The sequence below is a fragment of the Hipposideros armiger genome, unplaced genomic scaffold (genome assembly GCF_001890085.2).
Source record: "Hipposideros armiger isolate ML-2016 unplaced genomic scaffold, ASM189008v1 scaffold_211, whole genome shotgun sequence".
Lineage (NCBI taxonomy): Eukaryota > Metazoa > Chordata > Mammalia > Chiroptera > Hipposideridae > Hipposideros > Hipposideros armiger.
The window spans coordinates 655340-674518 of record NW_017731561.1 but is presented as its reverse complement, the minus strand read 5'-3'; the positions used below and the strand labels follow the sequence as shown (position 1 = coordinate 674518).

The window sequence follows — 19179 nt, the reverse complement described above, 5'->3', positions numbered from 1 at the left end:
TGTGTTGTTTTGGACCAGCCCTAAAGTGCATGAATAAGCATTAGCTCCTGGAAGTATTGGAAACTCACTTTCTAAAAACTGATTTCTGAAGAGTTTATTAGATTTTTACCTTAAGCCAACAATACTTTAGATAAAACATTAGCTCTGCTTATTTCTATGAGATGACTTCATTTGCAATAGCAGTTTTTAAGATTGCAATAAAAATGAAAAATTAAAACTTTAAATGCAATAGAATTTTCAAAGTTATTTCAGCTGAGACAATGATTCGGTCTAGGGGAGGGGAAAAGTCACATGTATGTATTAGCTACTTAATAAGCAGATATGTGTCAAACACAGAAGGAAATCACGCTCATGTATTACTGGGGTGTCATTTGTTCAAACATTTTGGAAAGAAATTTGAGAAAAAGAGACAAAATATTTCTGCCTTTTATCCCAATAATTTCTCTCTTATAAATCTATCCCATTAGGAAACAATCGTAAATACAGAAAAAAAAGTTTAAATTATGATTTATATATGAATATCAAAAAATCAGAAATGCTGATAAAGAGGATATTAACATAGAAAAAAAATTCTTATAATGAAAGTATAAAATTCAAGATATGAAGTTGTATGATTACGGATGAAATAAACTAGGTGAAAAGGCAAAAGTGAAAATAAATGTAAAATTAAAATATTGAGGCCCCATGCTCTGGTTTCTCTTGATTTGCAGATGCTGTGGTGTCTCAGGTACGAGTGAGTGGAGTGGTGGGTCAGCCTGTCATGCTACCCTGCATGTACTCCAGAGCTAGAGAAGTCAGCACCATGTGCTGGGGCCGAGGGCCATGTCCTCTCTACTCATGCTCAAATCCATTCATCAGGACTGATGGACACCGTGTCACCTTTCAGAGGAACGCGCGTTATGAGCTCAATGGACTCATTTCTAAAGGGAATGTGTCTTTAACCATAAAGAATGCAGCGCAGTCTGACAGTGGCACGTATTGTTGCCGTGTGGCGCTCCCGGGGTGGTTTAATGATTTGAAAGTCAACATATTATTGGAGGTAAAGCCAGGTGAGTTTGTCTTCCATCCTCCTTTGATCATTTCAGGTGGGTGAGCTGAGATGTTTACTCTTTGGTAATAATTTTCTGTTCCTTTAAAAGGGAAAGAGGAGGTTTCTACAATCTTGTTTTCTATAACCATTGGGAAATAGAATAACCTATTTATTTGTATAGAATGATGTGTTAAAAACTACCTTAATTTAAGACTGTAGTTGGGAGGATTTTCCCAGTCAGCAAACTATGTCTTAAAATAGTGCTTCCAAAATGCTAGTTGGTTCATGAAAAGTTATTTACTGCTCCTTGTGAAAAAAATGAACATATTTATCAAACTGAGTGTATTTTATTTAACTTAAACAACTACCCTTTTTCTCTGAGATGATGTCTTAAAAATTATAAAATGATTCTTTTGCTACTTTAAAAGTATTATTGAGAATTTCAAACATATAAAATAGCTAATATTTTGTAAGATGCTGTCAGGTAGATACATCACTAACTTTAACAATTGTTAATATAATCTTGTTGCATATGCATTGTGTAAGCATATATAATTAAACCCCAACCTCTGCCCTAATTGGATGTTTTGAAGCATATCTCACCTCATATCACAACATTGCTTGTTTAAACATTAAAATTACATTACTGCAATATGAAAACTTTTGCATTTCAAGAACTTCACCAGTTGCTCTTAAGAATTTCATGAAATAAAAAAATTGGGGAAATTTTTTTTCCATTTTCCCCCCAGCATTATTGAGATATAATTGACATGTAACATTGAGCAAGTTGAAGGTACACAATGAGTTGGTTTGATACATTTATATATTGTACACTTGAAACCTATATATTTTACTAGCCATTGTCATCCCAATAAAGTAAAGAAAAAGAAAGAGATAGAGAAACAGAGAGAGAGAGAAAAGAAAAAGAAAACTACAAAACATCACCAAGAGAAAGTGAAGACCCAAATACACTAAAGAATATACCATGTTAATCTGGGAAATTTACATCTCTTCTGTCTTAATGTGGACATCCTAACCGCCTTATCATTTGTTGAAAGAAGTACGTTCTTGAGAAATTTCTGGTTTCTGATGCTCCTTCTTAATAAATCCCCTTCCACTAAAGTCTTATATTGACAGAACACAGTATCTCTTGTCTTAATATGTTGTATCTCTCTGTCTCCCTTTCCCTCTTTAATTAAAAGGAACTTTATTTTGCAAACTCTCAATGTTTAGACTGTGCTCATTTCCCTTAGGAAGGCGAGTAAGATAAGGTCAATCAGATGGAGAAAATGCTGCCTCTGGGGAAACTGCATGTGGAAGTAATTCAGGGGACCCAAAGACGCTGGTGAGGTTGTACACTACAGACAGATGTGAGGAGGCAGCGTGTGGAGAAGAAATTATGCTTACAACCATTTTGGAGTTGTGAAATCAGTTCGATCTGACTGAATTTGTAAAATAACATGGAAAGGTATTAGTAGGAGGCTTTTACAGTGCCTAGCAATTCTTCTAATAGGCCGGTATTTACAAGACCACTTTTCTATCCAGTGGGAAGTGGCTTCAAAACTAAGCCAAAGTGACTCTCAGCCTCCAATGACCAATCCTTTGCTTCAGTTTTCTTGCTTTTCTCACAGGCTGAGTTCATTCTTCAACCTTCTCTTAGGGCTTTTCCTCACCAGCACTTACCCTTATATCTTTCTAGCTTCTTCCTGGGGAAGATATTTTACACTGAAGAAGACAAGTTCATTAGACAATCTTATAAGGCTTCCTCCTCTTTCCTGTTCCTTATGTTCCCTTGATCATATTTTTTGCATGCTTACTTTTTCCTCTATATTAGATTTAAAACTGGAAGAAGGGGATTGGATTGTACACGTCTTAAAAGCCTCTGCCTTCACCTTAGGTCAGGGCCAGCAAACTCTAGCCCCATGACCAGATCAGATGAAAAATAGGCCCACCACCTGTGTTATAAATAATGTTTTATTGGAACAGCCACACCTATTCATTATACTCTCTTATCTATGGCTGCTTTCACACTGACAGAGTTGAGCAACTGCCACAGAGAAAATAGGGCCCACAAAGCCTAACATATTTAGTGTCTGGCCTTTTACAGAAAGTTTGCTGGCCTCTGCTTTAGACTAATGTGTCTTGCATGTAATAGACACAAATATTTGTTGTAAAAAAAGTTTTTTCCTGTACAAGGCAAAAAATTGGCTCAATTCCAAATGAAATTCTCTCTCTCAGAAAGAAGAGCGTTCAAATAATTGTCTATATCCAAGGATTTCTTTTATACTTAGTAGTGTTGAGTTTAAGGAAAGTTCCCATAAAAAACAAAGTGCCTTGTGAGCATAAAGTACACTTTCTTGAATCAGTCCTTCATTGATCTGTGTTTGGGCTTCATTCTAGTTTGTGCTGTCTCTCTCTGGGTGGTTCTAACACCTTCTGTAAGTGGTTTGGTTCCTACACCACCTCTGACTCAGGAAAAAGCCAAAGTTATTACCTGGGTTCTAATCCACCTACTAGAAAAATGTATAAATTGTCTGTGTGATCTAGCATGTTAGTGGGTGTGAGTTAATTCTCATTTAGGGTGTAGGTCCCTTGGGAGAGTACCCTGAGGACTGACTGAATTGAATGCTATTTATTTGGTGAACATTCTGAGCCTGGGACCTGCTGTTTAAGTCTTAGTCATTCACCACTGAGAGACAAAGGCAGGACCAGGCTTTAGACATTTTGTGTACCTCACAGGTGTTTATGAAAAGACATAAATCTGACAGACATGGCAGGTCTTTTCAAAGTGCTTCAATGTAAACCCTGGGTATACTTTTCACCTCTGAACCTCCTGGAATATATACTTTTCAATAACAGCTGTTTCTTTTTTGTGAGCTTTCTTTCCAGTTCTCCTCTGTCAGATTTTAATTGACCAAGGACAAGAACTCTGAGTTTAGGGAAGATTAGTGGCCAGTTATTCATGAGGACAGACAGTGTCTCATTGGTTGAGTTGATGTACAGGCCCAGCACAAAGCTCTTGTTGCTTGATTAATCCTTGCTTTCCTGTTGATTTCTAGCTCCACCTACGGTCACCAGTGTTCCAACATCACATCAGGTCTCTACCTCTGTTCCTGCAATGCCAGCATCCACACGAAACCTCAAGACAGGTAAAGTGATGTTTTGCTGAGATCAGAGGCCTTCTAATGATAGAATATAACATAGGACATTGTGTTAAGGCAGAAGTACAATCTAGGGTAAGTGTTCTTAAGTAGCTTCCAAATTAGGGCTTCACAGGGTCTGTGAACTCCCGTCCCATATTCAGGCACCTTTTCTACCTTTAAGTATTTTCAGAGTGAGGAAACCCATTGGTTTTTCCAGTCAGATTCTCAAAGGGATTCATTATTAGCCCAAACACCCCAGACCACTGTCTTGGCCATCTAATAAGAATGGTATGGATTTGGTTTAGTTGAGCACAGGCTTATGAGGAAAATATAGTTAATGCCAGAGAATAAGGGTTAGAGATTCTGTCCTCACAAAGAGCTCGGAAGAGAGATCCCTTAACCCTCTCTGAAGTTGGACCCACCACTCGAGAATAAGATTGTAGTGTAGTTAATATTTACTGTGTCTCCTATGTCAGGATCTGTGCTAAGCACTTTACCAGTAATATATCACTGAACCCTTATGAAAACCCTATGCATTATAGGTATGATTCAATACTATTTTATAATTCTGGGTACTGACAAGGAGATACATCACCAGCTTTGACAATTATCAACTAAATCATGTTGCATATGCATCCTGTAAGGCTATATTGTCCCACCCCTAACCTCTGAGCTACCTTGGAATTTTTGAAGCATATCTCACATCACATCAAAACATTGCTTATTCAAACACTAAAATGAACTCATTGCATACAAACATTTGCATCCCAGTAAACCTTTACCAGTTGTTTTTAGAAATTTCATGAAACACAAAATTCTGGTAAGTTTGCATTTCTTTCTTCGGGATGTTAAAGTCCTAATAGCCTTATCATTGGCTGAACAAAGTAGGCTCTTGGGAATTTCCTGGTTTCTGGTGCTCCGTCTTTATGAATCTCCTTCCCAAAGGTCTTATTTTGACAATAGAATCCAAAACCTGTGGCCTTAAAAACCTATGTTTGTATTTTTTTTTAATAGGAGAAATTTCATTGTGCAATTTCCCAACTTTTGGACTTGGTTTGTTTCCCGTATGAAAGCAAGTAAGACAAGGTTGATTCAGATGGAGAAAATGCTGCCTCTGGGGAAATAGATCTGAGAGTCAATTTGGGGAAGCCCAAAAAAGCTGGTGAGGTTGTACACAATAGACAGGTGTGAGAAGGTAGCCTGTGGAGAAGAAATGATTACAACCATTATGGTATTGTAAAATTATTTTGATCTGGCTGCATTTTTAAAAATAGCATGGAAAAAAATCAGTAGGAGACTTTTATAGTGCCAAGCAATTCTTTAATAGGCAGTTTTTTACAAGGCCACTCACTGCTCTGTCCAATGGGACGTGGGTCCATATATGAGGCAAAGAGACTCTCAGACTCCAGTTACTACCAGTTCTTTGCTTAAGTTTTCCTGCATTTTTCACACGCTGAGTGCTCTGCAACCTTCTGTTTGGGCTTTTACTCACCTGCATCTACCCTTATATCTTCCTAGTTTTGTCCTGGGGAAGATATTTTACACTGAAGAAGACAAGTTCATTAGACAATCTTATAAGGCTTCCTCCTCTTTACTGTTCCTTATGCTCCTTTGATCAGATTTTTTGCATGCTTGCTTTTTCCTCTGTATTAGATTTAGAACTGGAAGAAGAGGCTTAAAAGCCTCTGCCTTCACCTTAGGTCAGGGCCAGCAGAGTCTAGCCCCATGACCAGATCAGATGAAAAATAGGCCCACCACCTGTGTTAGAAATAAAGCTTTATTGGAACAGTCATAACCATTCATTATACTCTCTTGTTTATGGCTGCTTTCACACTGACAGATCTAAGCTACTGCCACAGAGACTATAGGCCCCCAAAGTCTCACACATTTATTATTTGACTCTTTACAGGAAGTTTGCTGACTTCTACTTTAGGTTAATTCTTTGCTTGTAATAAATACTCACAAATATTTTTTGAAAAAAGTTTTATCCTCTTCAAGGCAAAAATTGGCTCAATTCCAAATTAAACTGGATGTCTCAAAAAAGAGCTTTTATCTCAATGGTTTGTTATACAAGGGTTGTCTTTTATAAAGTGTAGACTGATGAAAGCATCTTGTTAAAAAAAAAAGTGTCTGGTGAACAAAAAGTACTCATTCTTGAACCAGGCCTTCATAGATCTGCTTTAATGCCAAACAAGGTGTTTGGGCTTAATTCTAGTTTCCACTCACTCTCTGGACAGCTCTGAAACTTCCTTAAGTTATTTATAATCCTATATCTCCTCTAACTCCAGAATGAGTCAAAGCTACTACCTGTGGCCAGGTCCACCTTCTCTCCAAATGTATGTTGTATAAATCGCCCATGTGATCCAGCATATGCTGGTGGGCGTGAGTTCATCCTCATTTAGGGTGCAGGTCCCTTGGGAGGGTACCCTAAGGACTGCCTGGACTTAATGCTGTTTATTTGGTAAAGATTTTGGGTCTGCAAGTTACTGTTTAAGTTTAGTCATTTGCTACTGAGACGACTAAGATAGGTCCGGGTTCCAGACATTTTCTGTACCTCACAGGTATTTAGGAAGACGCACAAATCTGATATGCACGACTTTCTTTTCAAAGTATTTCAGCGTTAATCCCCGGTAAGCTTTTGCACCTCTGAACCTCCCAGGATATATACCTTCCCTTGTAGATTTTCCTTTTTCCCAAACTGTTTTCAGCCTCCCCTATCAGGTTTTAGTTGACCAATGACCAGAACTCTGTGTTCAGGGGTGATTCGTGCCCTGTTCTGCCTGGGGTGCATCTCTCATTGGTTGAGCTGATGTACAGGCTCAGCACAAAGCTCTTGTTTCCAGCTGCTTGATTAATCCTTGCTTTCCTGTTGTTTTCTAGCTCCACCTAGGGTCACCAGTGTTCCAACATCAGCTAGGGTCTCTACCTCTGCTCCTACAATGCCAGCATCCACACAGAACCTCAAGACAGGTAAAGTGATGTGTTTCTGAGGCCAGAGACCTTCTAATAAGAGGAGGTAGACCACCAGGGCATTGTGTTAAGGCAGAGGTACAATCTAAGGTAAGGGTCTTTCCCTGGGTTCTAAACATGGGCTTCACAGGGCCTGGGAACCTCCATCCCATATTATATGCACCTTTTGTACCTGTCTGTATTTTCAGAGTGAGGGGACCCATTTTTTTTTTAATCAGGTTCTCAAAGGAATTCATTATTAGACAAAAAACTCCAGAACACTGATCTTGGACATCTAACGAGGGTGATGTGGATTTGGCCCAGATCAGCCCAGGTTTGTGAGGAAAATATAGGGAATGCCAATGAAGAAGGGTCAGGTTCATGAGATCCTGTCCTCAGGAGGCATTCTAAATGGAGACCCATTAGTCCTGTCTGAAGTCGGACCATCCACTCAAGCATAAGATTTCAGTAAAGGTAACATTTACTCAAGTCCTCTATGTGCTAGGAACCATTCTAAGTCCTTTACAAGTATTATACGAATTATTTCTTGTGATAACTGTATGCACTGTAGATTTGATTCAATCCTATTTTATAGTTGTGAGTACTGACAAGTAGATACATCACCAGCTTTAACAATTATCAACTAAATCATGTTGCATATGCACTGTGTAAACATATGTAGTTCCACCCCTAGCCTCTGACCTACCTTGGATTATTTTGAAGTAGATCTCAAATCATATGACCACATTGCTTGTTTAAATGTTAAAATGACTATATTGCAATATAAAAACATATGCATCCCAATAACATTCACCAGTTGCATTTAAGCATTTCAGGAAGTCCAAATCTGGGAGGTTTACATTTGTTCCATCTTGATGTGGACATCCTAGTAGCCTTATAATTGGATGAAAAAAAGAGACTTGAGTAATTCATTGTTTTGGTGCTCCTTCTTAATGAATCTCCTTCTATTAAGGTCTTATTTTCACAGCAGAACCCAATACCTGTGGCTTTAATAACCTATATATTTTTTTAATTAACCAAGAGAAACTTTACTTTTGCGGTCTCCCAAGTTTTGGATTTAGCTTGTCCCATATGAAGGCAATAAGGTCAATTCAGATGGAGAAAACAGCTGACTCTGGGGGAAATTTGTCTGCCAGGCAATTCAGGGAAGCCCGAAGAAGCTGGCAATATAAGTTATAGACAGATGTGAGGAGGCATCATGTGGAGAAGAAATTATGATCATAACTTTTTGGAGTTGTGGAATTGTTTTGATCTGGCTGAATTAAAAAATATAGCGTGAAAAAGAATCAGTAGGAGACTTTTATAGTGCCTAGCAATTCTTTAATAGGTGGTTATTTGCAAGGCCACTGCTCTGTCTGGTGGGACGTGGGTCCATATCTGAGGCAAAGAGACCCTCAGACTTCAATTACTACCAGGTCTTTGCTTAAGTTTTCCTGCATTTTTCACACGCTGAGTGCTCTGCAACCTTCTTTTTGGGCCTTTACTCACCTGCATCTACCTTTATATCTTCCTAGTTTTGTCCTGGGGAAGATATTTTACACTGAAGAAGACAAGTTCATTAGACAATCTTATAAGGCTTCCTCCTCTTTACTGTTCCTTATGCTCCTTTGATCAGATTTTTTGCATGCTTGTTTTTTCCTCTGTATTAGATTTAGAACTGGAAGAAGAGGCTTAAAAGCCTCTGCCTTCAGCTTAGGTCAGGGCCAGCAGAGTCTAGCCCCATGACCAGATCAGATGAAAAATAGGCCCACCACCTGTGTTAGAAATAAAGCTTTATTGGAACAGTCATACCCATTCATTATACCCTCTTGTCTATGGCTGCTTTCACACTGACAGATCTAAGCTACTGCCACAGAGACTATAGGCCCCCAAAGCCTAACACACTTACTGTCTGGATCTTTACAGAAAGTTTGCTGACTTCTACTTTAGCTAATGTCCTACATCTAATAAAGACTCACAAATAGTGAAAACAGTTTTTTTCTTCTTTAAGGCATTACTGGCTCAATTCCAAATTAAACTGGCACTCTCAAAAGAAGAGCTTTCGTCTCAATGTTCTCCTATATAAGGGTTGTCTTTCATACTTAGTAGAGTTTAGGTGTTTTTTTTTCTTTTAAGATTTTTTATTGGGGAATTGGGGAAGGGGAACAATGTTGGGGATTGGGGAAGGGGAACAGCCAAGTTGTCCTTCAATCTTAGTTGTGGAGGGCGCGGCTAGCTCAGCTCCAAGTCCAATCGCCATCTGGCTGCCCATCAGCAGCTTGCGGCTGGCCGCTCAGCTCAAGGTGCCATGCTCAATCTTAGTTGCAAGGAGGGGGCTGCAGCCCACCATCCCACACGCGAGTCAAATAGGCAACCTTATTGTTAAGGAGCACGTGCTCCCACCAGCTGAGCCATCCTGCCACCTGTTGGCAGCTCAGCTCAGGCGCAGCTCACTGGCCCATGTGGGAATCTGAGCCTGTTGCTCAGAGCTTGCAGTGTTAACCAACTGAGCCACTTGGCCGGCCCAGTAGAGTTTAGAGTTGAGAAAGCTGCTTATAAAAGAAAAAAAAATAGGTGCCTGTTAAAAAATAAGCACACATTCTTTAATCAGGCCTTCATTGTTGTGCTTTTGTGCCAGGCACTGCGTTTGGGCTTACTTCTGTTTTCTTGCTTCCTTTCTGGATTGCTTGAGACCTTTTGTAGTTGGTTTGAAATCCTACAATGCTTCTGACTCTGGAAAGAGACAAAGTTATGACCTGAGGTCTATTCCTCCTTCAAGCCAAATATGTAAATCTTCTGTGTAACCTAACTTATACTAGTGGGTGTGAGTTCATCCTCATTTAGGGTGTAGGTCTCTAGGAAGGGTACCCTCTGGACTGCCTGAACTTAATGCTATTTATTTGGCAAACATTCTGAGTAGGACCTATTTTATGTATTAGTCATTCGCCACTGGGAGGATAAGTCAGGTCCAGGTTCTAGACATTTTGTGTAGCTCATGGATTTTATGAAGATACGTTAATCTGACAGTCATGGCTGGTCTTTTAGTGCTTCAGTGCTAAACCTGGGTAACCTATTTTACCAGTGAACCTCCCAGAATGTATAGTTTTCAGTGCAGCTGCTTCTTTTTTGTGAGCTTGTCCTCAAGCCCACCCCTGTCATACTGTATTTGACAAAGGACAAGAATGGTGGAGCTTAGTGCCCAGTTCTGCCTGGGGTGGGTCTCTCATTGATTGAGTTGATGTACAGGCCCAGCACAAAGCTCCTGCTGCTTGATTAATCCTTGCTTTCCTGTTGATTTCTAGCTCCACCTAAGGTCACCAGTGTTCCAACATCAGCTAGGGTCTCCACCTCTGCTCCTGCAACGCCAGCATCTACACCAAAACTCAAGAGAGGTCAAGTATATTTTTCTAAGACCAGAGACCTTCTAATGAGAGGACGTAGACCCCCAAGGGCATATGTTATGGCAGAAGTACAATGTAGGGTAAGAATTATTCCCCGAGTTCTAAACATGGGCTTCATGGGGTCTGTGAACCTCCATCCCATATTATATGCACCTTTTGTACCTGTCTGTATTTTCAGAGGGGATCCTTTTTTTTTTAAATAAATGAGATTCTCAAATGGGTTCTTTATTAACCAAAAAAACCTGTCCACTGATCTAGGACGGTCTAATGAGCATGATGCGGATTTGTCCCAGTTGAGCACAGGATTGTATGGAGAATACGGGGAATGCCAGAGCACACATGTCAGGTTAATGAGATTCTGTCCTCACTAGGAGCTCTGAAGAGAGAGCCTTTCGTGCACTCTGAAATTGAACCCTCCACTTGAGGACAGGATTTCAGTGAAGTTAATATTTGCTTAGTCATATGTGTGTCAGGATCCATGTTAAACCCTTTACAAGTATTATATCACTTAATTGTTATGATAACGCAATTCACTGAAGCTGTGAGTCAACCCTATTTCATAGCTGAGGGTACTGTTAAGTAGATACCTCACCAGCTGTAACAATTGTCAGGTCAATTTGGTTGCATATATAGAGTATAAGCACATATACTTCTACCCTGAATGTCTGCCCTACTTTGGATGTTTTGAGCATATCTCACATCATATCACAACACTTGCTTGTTTAAACATTAAAATGTCCTCATTGCAATATGAAAACATTTGCATCCCAAGAACGCTTCACCAGTTCTGTATAAAAATTTCATCAAGTCCAAAATTATAAGAAGGTTACATTTCTTTTGTCTTGATGTGGACATCCTAATAACCTTATCATTCTATGAAAAAGCAGGTTCGTGAGAATTTCCTGGTGTTCGGTGCTCTTACTCAGTGAATCTCCTTTTACAATCTTAGGTTGACAAGAGACCCAATACCTGTGGCCTTAATAGGCTATGTCTGTATTTCTTTTAATTAGGAGAAATTGTATTTTGCAATCTTTCAAGTTTTGGATTTGGCCTGTTTCCCATATGAAGGCGAGTAAGATAAGGTCAATCAGATGGAGAAAATGCTGACTCCAGGGAACTGTATCTGGGAGGCAATTTAGGGAAGCCCAAAGATGCTGATGAGTTGTACACTACAGACAGATGTGAGGGGGCAACATGTGGAGAAGAAATTATGATTATAACTTAGGAGTTGTGAAGTTATTTTGATCTGGCTGAATTTTTAAGAATAGCATGGAAAAGAATCAGTAGAATTTTATAGTGCCTAGCAACTCTTTAACAGGTGGTTATTTCCAAGGCTACTGCTCTATCCTGTGGGAAGTGGGCCCATATCTGAGGCAAAGTTACTCTCAGCCTCTAATTATCAATCCTTTGCTTAAGTTTTCTTGCATTTTTCACAGGCTGAGTTCATTCCTCAACCTTCTGTTAGGGCTTTTCCTCACCAGCACTTACCCTTATGTCTTCCTGGGGAAAATATTGCCACTAAAGAAGACAAGTTCCTTTGACAATCTGATTAGGTATCATTTTCTTTATTGTTCCTTATGCTTCTTTGATCACTTTTTGCATGCTTGCTTATTTTTGCTAGATTAGATTTTAAACTGGAACAAGGGAATTGGATTGTACTCTTTTTTGAAGATCTTATTGGTTTTGTTAAGCGATTCATGAATCTCCAGCATCCCTTCTAGCAACAAGGATGACACTCTTGGATTGTACTGTTTTTAAAAGCCTCTGATTACAGCTTCATTCAGGGTCAGCAAATTCTAGCCCATTTCCATATCAGATTCAAAACAGACGCATCACCTGTTTTATATATATATATATATATATATATATATATATATATATATATATATATATATTTATTGGAACAGCCAAACCCATTCATTACACTCTCCTGTCTCTGGCTGTTTTCACTCTGATAGAGCTGAACAACTGCTACAGAGACTATAAGGCCCCCAAACCTAACACATTTACTGCCTGGCTGTTTCCAGAAAGCTTGCTGACCTCTGCTTTAGATTAATGCCTTGCATGTAATAGACAGTCACAAATATTTGTTGAAAAATGTTGGTTCCTCTTCAAGGTAAAAATTGGCTCACTTCCGAATTAGATTGGATCTCACAAAGGAGAGCTGTCAAGCCAATGGTCTCCTATAGAAAGGTTTTCTGTTATAATGGGTAGAGTTGAGGTCCAAGAAAGCTGCTTGCAGGATGAAAAGGTGTCTGGTAAGAAAAAAGTACACATTCATGAGTCATGCCTTCATTGATCTGCTTTAGTGTCCGGCACCATGTATAGGCTTAATTCTAGTTTGAGCTCTCTCTCTCAGTAGTTCTGAGACCTTCCATAAGTCCTTTGAAATTCTATACCCCCTCTGACTCTGGAAAGAGCCAAAGTTTTTACCTATTGACACTTCTGATGTGGAAAGGAACTTTAAATGGTCTATCTACCTTCTAGTCAAATGTAATATGTATAAATTGTCCCAGCGATCCAGCATATGCTAGTGGGTATGAGTTCATCCTCATTTAGGGTGCAGGTACCTTTGGAGGGTACCCTCAGGACTAACTGAACTGAATGCTATTTATTTGGTGAACATTTTGGGCCTGGAAACTGCTGTTTAAGTCTTAGTCATTCACTACTAAGAGGACAAAGGCAGGGCCAGGCTCTAGGCCTTTTCCCCACATCACAGATATTTATGAAGATGCATGAATCTCATAGGCATGGCTGGTCTTTTTAAAATGCTTCAGTGCTAAACCTGGGTAACCTTTTTACCGCTGAACCTACTGGATTATATGCTTTTCAATGCAGCTGTTTCCTTTTTGCAAGCTTGTCCTCAAAACCACCCCCATCAGATTCTAGTAGACAAAAGACAAGACTCTGAGTTCAGGGGAGATTAGTACCCAGTTCTGCCTGGGGTGGGTCTCTCATTGGTTGAGGTGATGTGCAAGGACCAGCACAAAGCTCTTGTTTCCAGCTGCTTGATTAATCCTTGCTTTCCTGTTGATTTCTAGCTCCACCTAAGGTCACCAGTGTTCCAACATCAGCTGGGTTCTCTACCTCTGCTCCTACAATGCCAGCATCCACACAGAACCTCAAGACAGGTAAAGTGATGTGTTTCTGAAGCCAGAGGCCTTTTAATGAGAGGATGTGCCCCCCAGGGCATTGTGTTAAGGGAGAAGTACAATCTAGGCTAAAAGTTCTTCCCTTGGTTCCAATGTGGCCTCACATGATCTGAGAAACCCTGTCCCATATTACATGCATCTAATGTATTTAAATGTATTTTCAGAGTGGGGGGACACATTGCTTTTTAAATCAGGCTCTCAAAAGATTTATTATTAGACAAAAAACTCCAGAACACTGATCTTGGACATCTAATGGGGGTAATGTGGATTTGGCCCAGATCATCCCAGGTTTATGAGGAAAATATAGGGAATGCCAATGAAGAAGGGTCAGGTTCATGAGATCCTGTCCTCAGGAGGCGTTCCAAATGGAGACCTTTTAGTCCTGTCTGAAGTCGGACCCTCCACTCAAACATAAGATTTCAGTGAAGGTAACATTTACTCAGTCCTCTATGTGCCAGGAACCATTCTAAGTCCTTCACAAGTATTATAAGAATTATTTCTATGATAATTGTATGCACTGTAGATTTGATTCAATCCTATTTTATAGTTGTGGGTACTGACAAGTAGATACATCACCAGCTTTAACAATTACCAGCTAAATCTTGTTGCATATACACTGTGTAAACATATGTAGTTCCACCCCTAGTCTCTGACCTACCTTGGATTTTTTAAAGTATATCTCACATCATATCACCACATTGCTTGTTTAAACTATATTAAATGTTAAAATGACTATATTTCAATATAAAAACATATGCATCCCAATAGAATTCACCAGTTGCTTTTAAGAATTTCATGAAATCCAAAAATCTGGGAGGTTTACATTTGTTCCATCTTGATGTGGACATCCTAATTGTCTTATCACTGGAAGAAAAAAAGAGGTTCCTCAGTAATTCATTGTTTTTGGTATTGTTTCTTAATGAATCTCCTTCTATTAAAGTCTTATTTTCACAGTAGGACCCAATACCTGTGGCTTTAATAACCTACATCTCTTTTTTAATTAACCAAGAGAAACTTTATTTTTGTAATCTCTCAAGTTTTAGACTTGGCTTGTCCCGTATAAAGGCAAGAAGGTCAATTCTGATGGAGGAAACAGCTGATTCTGGGGAAACTACATCAGGAAAGCAATTCAAGGAAGCCCAAAGAAGCTGGGGAGATAGTATGTTATAGACACATGTAGGAGGCATCATGCAGGAGAAATTGACTATAACTTTGTTGGAGTTGTGAAATTATTTTGATCTGGCTGAATTTAAAATAATAGCATGGAAAAGAATCAATAGGAGAATTTTATAGTGCCTAGCAGTTTTTTAAAAGGCAGTTATTTACAAGGCCACTGCTCTGTCCAGTGGGAAGTGGGTCCATGTCTGAGGCAAAGTGACTCTCAGCCTCCAATTATGAAGTCTTTGCTTAAGTTTTCTTGCATTTTTCACAGGCTGAGTCCCCTGCTACCTTTTGGGGGGTGGGGGGGTCTTTTACTCACCTGCATCTACCTTTATATTTTCCTAGCTTCGTCCTGAATTCATCCTCATTTAAGGTGCGGGGCCATTGGAAGGGAACCCTCTAGACAGACTGAACTCAGTGCTATATATTTGGTCAACATTCTGGGCCTGGAAACTTCTGTTTATGTCTCAGTAATTCACCCCTGAGAAGACAGAGACAGGTTCAGGCTTTAGATGTTTTCCATACCTCGCAGATGTTTATGAAGACACATAAGTCTGATATGCATGGCTGGTCTTTTCAAAATGTTTCAGTGTTAATCCGGGGTATCCTTTTACACCTCTGAATCTTCCAGAATATATACCTTTTAGTACAGCTTTTCCTTTTTGCCAGTGTGTCTTCAACTTCTCTCCTGTCAGAATCCAGTTTTTCAAGGACAAATACTCTAGTTTCCGGGGTGATTAGTGCCCAGTTCTGCCTCCGGTGGGTCTCTCATTGGTTGAATTGATGTACAAGGCCCAGCACAAAGCTCTCGTTTCCAGCTGCTTAATTAATCCTTGCTTCCCTGTTGTTTTCTAGCTCTGCCTAAGGTCACCAGTGTTCCAACATCACATCAGGTCTCTACCTCTGCTCCTACAATGCCAGCATCCACACCAAAACTCAAGACAGGTAAAGTGATGCATTTCTGAGGCCAGAGGCCTTCTAAGGAGAGGTAGTAGGCCATCAGGGCATTGTGTTAGGGTAGTGGTACAATTTGAGGTAAGGGTTCTTCCCTGGGTTCCAAACTTGGTCTCCACAGGACCTGACAACCCCATTCCATGGCACATATAACTTTTGTACCTATTGGTATTTTCAGAGTGAGGGGAGCCATAATTTTAAAAAATCAGATCCTCAAGGGGATACATTATTATCACTCCCCTCCCCCAAAAAATAATCTTCAGACCAGTGATCTTGGACAGGTAATGAAGATGATGTGAATTTGTATCAGTTGAGCACAAGATGATGAGGAAATTAATGGGGAATGTCAGAGAATCAGGGTCAGGTTCATGAGATTCTGTCCTTAAATGGAACTCTAAGTTGAGAGCCTTCAGTACCCTATGAAGTCAGAGCCTCTACTCAAAGATAGTATTTCATTGAAGTTATCATATACTCGGTCTCCTGTATGACAAGGATCATGCTGAATGGTTTATAAATATTATATCACTTAATTTTGATGACAACCCTATACATTGGAGGTGCAATTCAATTGTATTACATGGTTGAGGGGACCAAGGCATAGAGTCTGAGTTCATTGTTGAAAGGCATATGGATAGAAGGTGGTTGAGTCATGATTCAGTTTCCATTAACTTGACTTTGGGGCTGTGGTGATAACGACTGGATTGTGCCTTCTGTCAGGAGCACTGAGGTTATGTTTGGGTGAATTTGTCCTGATCTGACATCCTCTCTGAAAAAACCTAATGTAATTACCCTGTCTTCCCCTGGCAGTCAGTGACTGACACAGTTTTGCTACAAGCATCATTTACTTTATTATATAGCAAAGGGATTAAAAATTTTTTTATTTATATTGATGGCAAATTAAAGATTAGATTTAAGAATTTCAGGGATTTAGAATGTACAGGCTCCGTTGTTCAATTCAAGGTACATGGTTCACACTTCAAATTTCTGATATTTAAGAGTTTAGGTTTAATACAAATGCAGAAATATTTGATGCATAGGTAGAGAAATAGTTTACCATTCTGAGAACCAGTTTAGGTTTAAAACTTCTATTTCTAGGATTGCAAAGATAGCTCTTAGTGGAGATCCTACAAGACTCCAATACTCATTGACTCCTTGCGGTGGCTCTGAATTCTGAGGAACAGCAGAGATGTCACAACTTCTTAGTCAGAAAAATCTGACAGAACATACTGAATTTCCTTGACTTCCATTGGACCCAGTGGATATTCAGCCAGGAGGGATTTGCCACATTTGAGCTCTGAGCTAAGTTTGAAGAGAGGGCTTTAGGTGAAAACTGGGATTTTAGAGCCATAAAAGTTTGTTAAAAAAAACAAAAAACAGCTTTGTCTGGGAAGCTGGACATACTAGGGAATCTGTTAACTTTCTCAATATTGATTTAGCTTCTCTACACTTAGACTGACTTTGTGCCTACCAGGGTATATGGATTATTGGACTTGGTTTGGTGAACATACATAAGTTTTTGACTTTTAAAGGAGAGATTCAGAAGAAAACTGTTGGTTTACACACCAGTGTGATCTCCTGGGAATATTAATTGTATTATTAATTGAGTTGAGTCTTATCCTTATCCCGATAGTTCTCTAAGGAGTTTGAGGTTAGAGTTGAACTTGATATTACAAGAAAGAGGTAAACACTGGAGCCAATTCAATGCAGAAACATTTATCTTTACATCTCCTCCCTCCCTGAGTTCAGCCTCATTTTAGGCAACATGGTAGTTTCCTAAAATATCATGGGATGGTGGAATATAAGGTTGTAGGAGCAGGGGACAAAAATCTCATGTTTGAGAAAGATGTTAAACTCAAGAGGTCTTTCACACAAACCTAAGTTAAATAGACTCTGATCATTTGACTTTCTTGTATTGTCATCGTCTTAGTTACTAAAGAAAGCCACGTCGTGTTATAGGTTAGACTATAAGAGGAAAACTAGGAGATAATTCAGAACATGAGAAAGGATGATGTTGAAATGTGAAGACTATGGTGGGAAAGAGGAAACAAAGACCAATGAGAGGCAATAAAGAAAGCCCAGGTTAGAGAGTTCTTGTCCAGTCAGCACCACTAATGTGCTTTAAAATTCTGTGATGCTCGAAGGGGGAGGATTATGAAGATCTTATAAAGAGGCAAGTGATGTACTCTGCAGGGAAGGTGAGATATCTGATGGAAAATAAAGGACTACTTGCAAGAAATCAAAGGGGAATGTAGCCCTGTGTTGGAGAATTTGTAGTGAAACTTTGGGTGAGTAATGGAAGATGAGTCAGATAACACAGGAAAGTAGTCTTACTAAACAGTGACCTGAGTGCAACCGCAGATGGAGCTGGGGTTAAGGTCAACCGGGAACCTTAATTCGAGGGTTGTGAATCATTACCAAGGCTGAGATTGGGCAATATAGTCACCTTGAAGAGACCTCAAGGAATTAAGTATTGTGAGTATGTATCCTGCACTGGTCCGTATGTACATCTCTCTGGAAAGAGGTGTGGATGGATAATTGGCAACATGAATAAAGGCAGAAAATCCAGATTGGGGTTGATGTGAAGAGGGGAGGGCAGATTAGTGCAAACTCCCAGGGCCTGTCCCATGAAAGTGAAAATGTAACTTGTATGGATAAAGCTTAATTGGGTGTCCCACATAAGATGCCCTGTTGTGGGCTTTATACATTCAGGGGAATTCTAGGAGTATAAAAAGTGTGAAATAATCTGTCTATAGATAACTATCCAGATCATTATCTAGATCAGATTTGCTCCTGATAATGAAATACCTAGATAGTAGTGCAATGCCTCAAGGTCACCCTTGAACAAATTTCTAATACAGAGTTGAAGATAATTCCTGATGCTAGTTTTGTTGTCTGCTTTTTTGGATGGATGAACATTTTTCTGCAGAAATAGGACACAGCTCTTTCATTCTTTTCATTCCAGATACTACTTCATCTTCTCCAATGCAGACAGCAGAAACTAAGACTGTCACACCACAAGAAACAATTACAACCAGCTTACCACTGAACCCTTGCCTAGCAGGTAACTTCATTTTCTTTGCTGAACACCTAGGGCATCCATATTTTGATAATCATTGACATATTGTAAAGAGCACATCTTCTGGTATAAGACAGACCTGACATGACATAAGTGCCAACACTGGTCTCTCCAATCAGCTACGTGACTTGAACAAAAGTTTTACCCTGTCTGAATCTGTTTTCATCATTTGCAAAATGGATGGAAGATCATTGATAATGTAGAGTCCTTGTGAGGATTAAATGAGATAAAGAGTTTGGGACACAGTTATAAGGTGTAAGTGATAGATATGATAATATCTATGAGTGTTACTTGGATGTGTGGAGTACATATA

General features: G+C 39.4%; 1 protein-coding gene across 1 annotated transcript in view; it reads left to right on the top strand.

Moving 5' to 3' along the window:
• Positions 1 to 18836, top strand: part of LOC109388893 (hepatitis A virus cellular receptor 1 homolog) — a 67672-nt gene extending 48836 nt beyond the window's left edge. The window contains exons 3-9 of the mRNA XM_019653962.1: positions 711 to 1049; positions 4090 to 4179; positions 7054 to 7143; positions 10425 to 10603; positions 13565 to 13654; positions 15692 to 15781; positions 18753 to 18836. Coding sequence (XP_019509507.1) covers positions 711 to 1049; positions 4090 to 4179; positions 7054 to 7143; positions 10425 to 10603; positions 13565 to 13654; positions 15692 to 15781; positions 18753 to 18836 — 962 coding nt within the window. The remainder of the gene's footprint in view (positions 1 to 710; positions 1050 to 4089; positions 4180 to 7053; positions 7144 to 10424; positions 10604 to 13564; positions 13655 to 15691; positions 15782 to 18752) is intronic.
• The last annotated feature ends 343 nt before the right edge of the window (positions 18837 to 19179 follow it).